A 9,783-nucleotide genomic window follows, 5' to 3' on the forward strand; every position below is an offset into this window, starting at 1 on the left:
AAGGTAAAGAAAGAAAGAAAGAAAAGAAAAGCTCTGGTTCTTTCTAGTTAATACTCTCTTTTCACAAGTCATATTCGATGACTAGAAAGCTTGAGGAAGGAGCAGAAGAAAGGTAGATTTAATTTTCTTGTGTTAAGCCAGAAACTGCTTCCTTAGCCATATCTTATCACTTATTTCCTTGAAATCTTGGCAGGATCTAGGAACTCTGGACTTGGGCTTAGAAGAAGGAAGTCTTACAGGGATCCAGGAACCCAAAGAACACTTGTCGAGTGAGTGAGTCTGTGTCACTCCTCACAGGAAAGAATTACCACTGCCGAGGCGAAGGAGTCAGACTCCCGGGTCTTGACTCCACAACTTAACTCAGAAGTGGCTTTTTGGTCTAAATCCCTGACGAAAAGCACTTTGCTCTTTTCCTCCTCAAGAGAAGATTGAGTTTATTGATCGTTTCCCGTCGTCTGGAGCCAGTGGGAGGCAGGGGAACCGAACCACAGGGTGTCTCTCCTCATTTAGGGGAACACACCTGGCCAGAGCCTTGGCCCTTCCAGACCTTCCTGGAATTGGTGAGAATCCACCGGCCACCCCTATGTCGTTGGCGCTTCTAAAATCCTTGAAAACAAACTCTAGAATGGGTTTACATAATTTCCAATGCAGCCATGGTTGAAGTTCAAAATTAAGTAAACCACAGCAGCAGCCCTTATCCAGGCATCACAGATTCCAAAGTTTGTAGGACACCGTTTGATTGTGCCAGCTGTCATGGCAAAGGCTGCCCTCTTATTTGAGAACCTGACGCTGCCGTTGAAGGAATCTAAACGCCCTTCACTCATTCAACAAGTGTTGGTTAAGCATCCACAAGGGCTCAGACAGTCTTTGAGGCAATCAGAGACAGGCGGGCTCTCTGAAGCCAGAACTGCCTGTGTCACTGTGGAGTTAAATCAGTCCCTTCTGCAGAACATGAGCCAGGATAAACCTTTCTCCACCACAATCCCCCAAACTCATTTTCCCTCAGAGTAAGTAATACACATGAAAGGCTCTCAGGGGCCGCAGTTCACATCTATCTAAGGAGGGTTTCTGCAAAGGAGCACAGCAGAACCCACTATCCCCTTTCTAACTTCTCTGGAACAGGCAGTGTGTACATTCTAGAATCTGGGCTTCACGTGTTGCGTGTACTCACATCTGCCAGTGGTGGTCTCCTGATTGCTCCTGACCTCCTAAGGATGGGCACCTCTCGATGCCACTGCAGAGCTGCTGGGCACCTGGCAAGGGCTGGGGAAGATCTGCTCACCCAAGAAGCCAAGGGGCCAGGCCAGAGTGAAAGCTGGGACTAGTCCCTCATTAGGCTGAAAAGCAAAACTGAGAGAGAGAACCAGAATGTCCCTACTCTCCCATTTTTGCAGGTTGCATAGTTGAGGCTCGGAGGTTCAGCGAAGTGAGGTGACGTATCCAAGGTCACACAGCTAGTGAATGATAGGCCAGGGGCCAGAAGTCTCTCTTTCCAAGACACGTAGCCACTCGCACTTAATCTTCAAGTGGCAAATGACCATGTTCTTAATGAAGGCATCATTGTCTAATAAAGAGAAATGGCTGCTATACTTGTAGGAGGGCAGCCTTGCCAATCTGATACGACTGTGTGGGTAATACTGTCAGCTTGGTGACAACAGATAGGTTTAATTAGAGCTGGGAGAGCCAAGGGGCAGAGGAGGGGGTCTGTACCCTGAGAGCCAGTGCCTTTTATTTAAATAAAACAGCTTGGCGGTTTGGAGGAAACTTGGTTAAAACCAATTAAGGAATTAAAAGGCCTGACCAATAAATCAAACACTGCAGGTGGCAGAAAGGTTCAGCAGGGGGTGGGCAGCCTGGGGCTGGAAGAGAGGCAGCTTTGGTTTTCTCAGCAGCAACGTTTCTTTCAACACTGAGCCAAGCGGTGCCTGGACAGCTGGCCCGGACTCTGGAGGCCCTTGCAGAGGAGCAGGTCTTGCAGCACAGAAAAGCAAGCAACCCTGGGCCCCGGGCGGCAGGGGCGTCCATATGCCAGGGGTCAGGTGTTTGCTCGGGGCTCCAAAGAGCCTCGACCCAGCAGGGCTGAGGCCTACACACCGCTCCAGGCTGCAGCCTCCATCACCCCTCTGGGGGCTCCACCAACTTCACTCCCAGCTCTGCAATCTGCTGGCGACGTGAACGCAGGCATCACTTCAGCTCTCTGACGAGTCCCTCGTCTGAACTAATACCTACCTTGCAGGGTCGTGCCAGGGGTTACAGAATGCCAAGTGTGGAACTCACAGTTGAGCATCTGGTCCCCAAGGGGTGGAGGCTGATGGACCAAAGGCCAGAGTCTCCCCACCAAGGCCCCCTGCCTGTCATGAGGTTGAGGTCTAGCTACTTGGGATTCAGCTGGATGTGTCTAAGAAACTTGGCCTCGTTTCCAATCACAGTACATTTGGGGGACTGGGCATTTACACATCTCTCTACAGTTGTCAAAAACAAGACAAATATAAACTCAGAATTGCCCAGAAGATAAACTGGTCTGCAGATGATCACTTTCCTTAAAGCACATCCCAGAGCTGAGTTGGTGGAGCTTACAGAAGGATTCTAGATTTCCCATGGCAGGATGAAGAGAGACTGAGCTGCCTCTCTGGGGTGCATAAATGGCCAGCAGGTTTTTGCCCTCGTAGAGGTGAGCTTCCCCTCTGTGCCAGACGAGCTCTGAGGGCTTTCTGGGAAACTAAAGGATCAAGAGTCAGGCTGGCGGGGCCTGAGTCCGGACTGTTTCTTTCTGGCTGGTAATGGACAGGCTGGGGACGAAAGGGACAGTCATGAAGTGGCAGCTTCTGGGTGGCCAAAGCTGTGATGATTGCTTACCTTAGGAGTAAGCCCAGTGAAATGACATCGGCCTTGAGTCAGAGAAAGAGAAGGAGGAGGTGCAGGTTGATATGACTGTCACTGTTTACCAGCTAGTGGCCCAGGCCCCACTTTGGGCCCCTCTCCCCAAAAGATACATGTCCTGCTGAGAACGGATTGTTTTTCTCATCTACGAAACGGGTATACCAGGAGTCTGAGCTCCCGCCTGGCACGACTAAGGCTCTGGCTCAGGATTCTGTTTACCCAACCCCTTGTGGCAACTTGGCCACTGTGCAGAGGGAGATTTACAGCCATCAAAGTCTTTCACAGAGCCCTCCTCTCATTCCACAGCTCCCTTTCGAGAGACGAACTACCTTTAGTGTGCCAGCTCCAAAGCCCTGGCCGTCCTGAGGATCCACTGTGGCTCAGGCGGGGTCCACGGAGCCACGCTCACCTGTGCCTAGATGCTCCCTCCTCCTGTCATGGGAGGAGGGCCACAGCGGCGACTGCTTTACCTTCAGGGATGGCTCCTGAGGCCACCCAGCAACAGAGGGGAGACAGAGAGGAAGATGTTTTGGAAACTCAAGAATCTAACAGGTAAGCCATACTCACCTTTTTCTGAGAAGGGCAAGGAAGAAAAGATGGGTTTTTCTGGAGGAAGAGACTAGGAAAGGGATGAAAGAGACCTGTGGCTTGTGGATGCTGGCTGTAAAATGGAACAGTAACATCAGCCCCTTCTCCATCTGCACCACCTCGGCCAAGGTCATTGGATGTTCTGCTATTGGGCATCCTCCTATCAGTGCATGGAACAGAGTCACGGGGAAGTGGCTTCATCAGGTTAGTGCCTCTGGGAAAATGCCAGTCCTATAAACACCCACTACGGGCAAACCTACAACTTCACACCCAAGCCACCCAGCGGTTTGGGGGTTGATGATGCGATCTGAATTATCCCCTGATCCCTCCCTCTCTGTCTCCTGTAGGAGAAACTTACTCACCACAGTGTGAGCAGAGAAGAGAAAGATATGCAGAGTCTGCTGCCAGGACTAGTTAAGAAGGGACTGAAATGCCCCTGTAGTTGCTTATCGAAGTTGGTCCTGGGCACATTCACTTTTCCCTGGATAATGCCGGTGGGGCTGGGGGCTGGCAGCTCATTCCTGAGATGACCATGCTCAGTTACCTTTATTATTTGCTTACACACCCAGGAACTAGGCCCATGTGGTGTCACAATCCCTGCTGTCCATCAACTGGAATCACATGTCTGACCACAAGTGGTGAAAATCAGGCCACTCCCAGACAGAGAAACAGGCCAGGCACACACCTCGCTCCAGCTCGGTGACCCTCTGCAGCAGCGTGTTCAGGGTGCTCTCAGTCTTCTGCCGGTGAGCAGACGTCTCATTGTGCAGCAGGGACTTCTCGTCCTCCAGCTCTGCCACCTTGCGCAGAAGCTGTCTCTCCAGCTCCCCCAGCCGCCGCTGGAGCACTTCGCGGAAGTCGCCGGGCAGCCCAGCATTGGACACGTTTGCTCTGAGCTGGTGCTTTCAGCCACCGGGGAGAAGGGAGGAGCACAGAAAGAGTCAAAAAGAAATTGTGAAATGTGGCTGTGATGGCCCGACCACATAGGGAGAAGCTTCCAAAACTAAGAACTGAATTGTGCCACTGGCAGTCAGGGGAGCATCTCACTGATGCTTTTTTGGTATGGAAAAGATTTCAAAGTCAGACAAGAATTACTTTGCTGCAATATTTGAAACTTGTGAATCTAATTTTCCCTTCTCAAAAGCCGTTTTCTCCTCTTACTAAAAGTCAACATTCTAACCAACACCTATAATTCTATGCTGGGTAGATACCAAAACGCAGCTCTAGGATTTTCTCCTTTTTTAAGAGTAAATCGATGGTTACACAAAGCCAAGGAGTTTTCACCTACAAATGAAAACAGCCCCCAAGTTCCGGTCTGGCACGAAGGTAAAGAACTATGCATGCAGAGATGTTTCTGGAAAATGACAGATCTAAAACATTGCTATTCTGAACTCCAGCAATCTTTGTTTTTAATGCTGTTTCTAAATCCTCACTTCCTATTTCTTTTTCTCCTCTACCATCATGTGGTTCTGGAGGCTGTGGCAGGCTGCCTGCCCATAAGTTCATGGCAAGCTACTTACCCTTCTCCACAAAGTGTTCCAAATTGTGAAATGCACATAATGGGATCTGCCTCGTGCCATTCATTGTTCCAAGGATTAAAAAACTAAATAATGTGCCTGACTTATTTAGTGCTCCAGAAATGTTAGCTGTTAGCAATCACAATGAATCAGGGGATATACAGATGCTGGAAATACTGTATTCAGCTCTCACGCCAAAAGAAACCCTCGAGTCATTTTTGCAATAATTACCACCTGTAATTTAAACCTCGTTTTGCTGAGAAGTATTTTCACAAAGGCTATTAGCAGCAATGTCCACACTTCTTAAAAAGGGTGGAGCCTAAAGATTAAAAATAATTGAAGATTTTTCTCTCAAAGTTCCAAACTGCACGCATCTTCCCTCCGTGGAGGGAGAGAGAGAGAAGGGAATAAGGTCCCCTCCCCTGAAGGGACCAATCCGGAAGAGCACCTTAATGTGACCCAACTCGTAGGCAGGGGAGTCTTGGAAGTTAACCAGAGGTTACCTCTAATGCGCGCTCTGGGGTCTCCGGTGACCCCCTGCGCTCGCCTCCCTGCAACCCCCACCCCCGGCCTTCCGCCCCCTCTAGTCCAGCCTGACCTGATTTATAGAAAGAAACACCAGATATCCGGGGCAGCTGACCCCCCGCGGCAGCCTCGCAGCAACCCGCACGGCCTGCGGCAGCGCATCCCAGCTCGCAGAGATTTGGACATTTGCAAGAGGATAGAAGCTACCGCGTCCCCGGGTATTTGGCGCCCGCGGCTTGGCCGTCTGGGTTCGCCAGTCCGGACCTCGGGAAGTGCTCCGCGGATCCTGCCGGCAATCCCGGCGCGCGGGGGTGGAATTTAAACGTTTCCTTCCAGCAAGAGCAGCGGTGTGGGAAGGGATACCACGCAGCGGAGTTCCCGAGCTGGATCCAGACCCCCGCCTTTCACCTTCAAGTCCAGCTCACCCCACGGACGATCACACCCTCCCTAGGGCCAGGACCCCTTTCCCCATCCTCCCGAGTCTTCCGCCCCCGACTCGGGAGCGTCCCCATTCCAGGTCCCCCGCACTCCCCGTGGGCCGCTACCTCGAGGCTCTCCAGGCGGTCCTTGAGGGTCTGCAGCGAACGGCTGAGCTGCTCCACGACGTGGCCGGGGTCCCGCGGTAGGTCGCCCATAGTGTCCTTGCCTGTGGCCCCTGTACCGCGCGCCTTGCCACCCGCCAGCCCCTCGCAGCGCGCTAGCTTGCCCGTGAGCTCGCGGATGGCCTCGCGCTGCGCGCCCAGCGTCTCTTTCTGCTGCACGACGGTCTCGCGCAGCTGCAGCACAGCGGCCCTCAGCTCCTCCTCGGGACTCAGCGCGCCGCCCTGCATGGGCATCGCGGGCAGCGGGCAGCCGGCGTGCACCGCCTCCGGGGGCAGTGCAGTGCACACGAAGCGGCGGCCGGGCGCCGGGCTGTCCTGGGCCCCGGTGGCCACGGCGAGAGCCACGCTGGCGGCCAGGAGCGCCAGCATCCCGCTGCCGCCGCCGCGCTCAGTCCCGCAAGGGCAGGCGGGCGCCGTCGGGGCGCTCCGCGGGAGACGCCTTAGCGGCTGCCAGTAGCCGCGCTGTTGTCTCGAGGGTCGCGTGCACCACCGGGCCGACGTCTCCTGCCGTCTCACAACCACACTCTCCGCGCTGCTGGGCGCTCTGGCCCTGCCCGGCCCGCGCGCCCTTTCTTAAGCTGGGGGGCGGAGGGGGCCGGCGCGTGGGGCGCGCGCCACGAGCTCTGATTGGCTCGGCCGGGTGCGCGTCACGCAGTGGGCGGGGCGGGGCGGGGGCGCTTCCCGTTGCGCGCCTGGCGGCCGGGCGGGCGCGTGGGCCGGAGCCTGAGGCAAGAGCGCGAGGTCCGGCGCCCCACCTCAGGAAAGGAGACCTGAGATGGAAGACGACCTTGGGGCTCTCGAGTGCCTCGGCTGGCTTTGCCCGGGCGCCCCTCGAACCCACCCGAGGACGCGGGCATCACAGGCTGAGGAGAAAGTGGGAACCCTTAGGTGCCCGGTGCCACTTCCTCAGGGTGGCTTCCGGCGAGGCACTGGGCCTCTCTGTGCGTTCGCCGCGGCCCTCAGGGAGGCGTTTTCTCCAGCAGGAGCAGCCCACCAGGCGGGACTCGAACCCCTACTGCCATCGCGAGCCACCCCCGCGGCAGGCGTGGGCCACCTCGTCAAGGCCCGGCCACCTCACTCTCGAGGCGGGAAGGAGCCGCACGACGGCCGCCTCCGGATGCAACGGTCCCCGGGACGCGCTCCATGGCCCCGCCTCCATCCCCCGCGCCGACTCGGAAAACGCTCGGGAAGAATCCCCGGGGCCTCGGGGACCGGGACCAGGACCAGGCGCCGGACGCTGACGGGAAGGAGGGGACACCCGGAGTTGGGGACAAAGTCACAAGGCCACTCTCAGAGTCCTCGCGCGCGTGTTCATCGACTGCCCCCTGGGCGGTGACCTTATTCAGCAAGACCTGAGCTCAGGGGGCGGGGTGACATCTAACTGGAGTCATGGCGATGGAGCCACGTGGTCAAACAGTGCCCGGTCCTTGTAACCAGGGGGTCCGCAGTGTCACCACTTCCTCAAAGTGAGGCCACTGCCCTCAGCTTCTTGGAGACAGTAGATATTAGCAGAAACCCCCAAAAGTCAGGAGCAAATTTGTTTCAGAATCTCTCCAAATCTGTGGCTTAAAACAAGTTCAGAGGGATTTTGGTGCACAGCTACAGACTGAGCTGGTTTACTGCACATTTATAAATGGAAATCTTTATTTCTTTTCCTTTCCATGTTTTTAAGAAATCCTGTTGCAAGGTCATTAATCACGTTATCCATTATACCAGAAACAAATGGATTTGTCACTTGTGCGCAGAAGCCGAGGTTGATTCTGAAAGCAAATTGTATCAAAATAAATGAAATTATTATGATAATATAAACTAGACTGCAGTGATTAATCTCTAGAAACCAAATTCTGACCCGCTTTGCACATTAAACAATAGCTTCTGTTATGTAAATAGTTGTGGGGTTTTCAAGGACATTATTGCTAAATTACAAGAAAAGTTCTATTCATGAAAATCTCTTCGTGGATAAAAATGAGAGACAGGAACCTGGTCTACAAGGTATCCAAAGCAGAGGACAATGGAAGTAATGATGGTCCAGGTAAGAATATTCATTAGCAGAAAAAGGTATGAATGGGAGATTTGGGGTGAGTAATGGGCTTATGTTTCTGTTAGCCTGCATCCCCAGGAGGTGTCAGTTTCACCTTGTAAGTATGACCTTGACTGGACTCATTCTTCCCACATCCTTTTTCAGCTGGATGAAAACTTGAAAAAGTTCAAATAAACCTACATATGCACAAATTACAATAATGAAGGCAACAGGGTTGCAAAGCGCTTTATGCCTTGTTACATTTCAGATGATTCATAAGGCACCACATCCAGACGTTTTCAAAATTATTCAGATAACGATGTGACTTTTCCATTTTCACTCATAGCTTTGATGTTCCTCTTTACTTGTAGACCTAGTGGCCCTTAATTGGATGTGACAATAGAGTATTATCATTCCTATATTGTTCCATATATCCTTTCTTGACACACAGACTGATATATTCATATTTGCAACTACTTGAAATAGAAGCTTGTTCCTTTAATAATTAAACAAAATCAAGTGTATTTCCAGAATTCTAATTTCCTCCTGAACAAAGAAAGCAGTGTACAAGAGTAAAAATAGCATATATCCCAATATAATTACTCCTAAACATCTTAAAAGAGATTCCAGTATGAGAAGTGATCAGTGAAGTTGCCAAAGCTCAAATGGAAAGACCCAGACATTTGAAATGTTATTTTCTTTGGAGGCAGTATAATTAGAGGCTTAGTTAACAGAGTACATGCTATTTACAGTTTTATCTTCTTGGTGCAATGAAAAGCCTGCTGGCTTAGGAATGAGGGATCCAGTGCTAATTCTAACTCTGTCACTAGCTAATTGGTTTGGGGCAAGTCATTTCTCCTCTCTGGACTTCAGTTTCCTTGCATATAAGATAAGGGCGAGGGTGGGGGGCCAAGCACAGTGGCTCATGCCTGTAATCCCAAAACTTTGGGAAGCCGAGGCGGGCAGGTCACAAGGTCAAGAGATCGAGACCATCCTGGCCAACATGGTGAAACCCTGTCTCTGCTAAAAATACAAAAATTAACTGGGCGTGGTGGCGCCCGCCTATAGTCCCAGCTACTTGGGAGGCTGAGGCAGAAGAATCGCTTGAGCCCGGGAGGCAGAGATTGCAGTGAGCCGAGATCGCGCCACTGCACTCCAGCCTGGCGACAGACAGTGACTCTGTCTCAGAATAATAATAATGATAATAATAATAATTTTGAAAAGATAAGGGGATTAGGCTCAACTGTCTAAAGGTGCTTCAACTGTACTCAAGAGTTTGGTAGTTTGGAAAAGAAGGAATCACTGTTGGTGTGAGGAACATTTCAGAAACTTGTTTTTTCTGTGTGTTTTATGAACCACCTGTAGCCAAAGGTGAATGTGGAAAGGCAGGGTCGTTGTGTAGTACAGCAGGTAAACCTTCATACACGGAGATGCTGTAGCTGTGGCTAAAACCTGCTCTCGACGACATGAAAGCTCATACTGGATTTACTCACAGCACAACAACTTTGTCTACCTGAAAGATCCTGCATGTATGACTCATGCTACCCATGAGGATGGTTATGTGAGTGGCAGAGACCAGGGCCCACAGATTTTCCTCCACTTGAAAAGTCGTGCAGATCTGCAGCAGTGAATCAGCTCCACCTAATCTCTT

At 52.0% G+C, this 9,783-nt stretch overlaps 1 protein-coding gene across 1 annotated transcript in view; it reads right to left on the reverse strand.

Annotated features, from left to right (window-relative positions):
* Window positions 1–6,652, reverse strand: part of NPTX2 (neuronal pentraxin 2) — a 12,936-nt gene extending 6,284 nt beyond the window's left edge. Inside the window, exons 1-2 of the mRNA XM_017864478.1 lie at window positions 6,056–6,652; window positions 4,154–4,370 (exon numbers count right to left, since the gene is read on the reverse strand). Coding sequence (XP_017719967.1) covers window positions 4,154–4,370; window positions 6,056–6,481 — 643 coding nt within the window. The 5' untranslated portion in view covers window positions 6,482–6,652. The remainder of the gene's footprint in view (window positions 1–4,153; window positions 4,371–6,055) is intronic.
* Between the last annotated feature and the right edge of the window lie 3,131 nt (window positions 6,653–9,783).

Source organism: Rhinopithecus bieti, unplaced genomic scaffold, assembly GCF_001698545.2.
Source record: "Rhinopithecus bieti isolate Rb0 unplaced genomic scaffold, ASM169854v2 scaffold_2723, whole genome shotgun sequence".
NCBI classification, from domain to species: domain Eukaryota; kingdom Metazoa; phylum Chordata; class Mammalia; order Primates; family Cercopithecidae; genus Rhinopithecus; species Rhinopithecus bieti.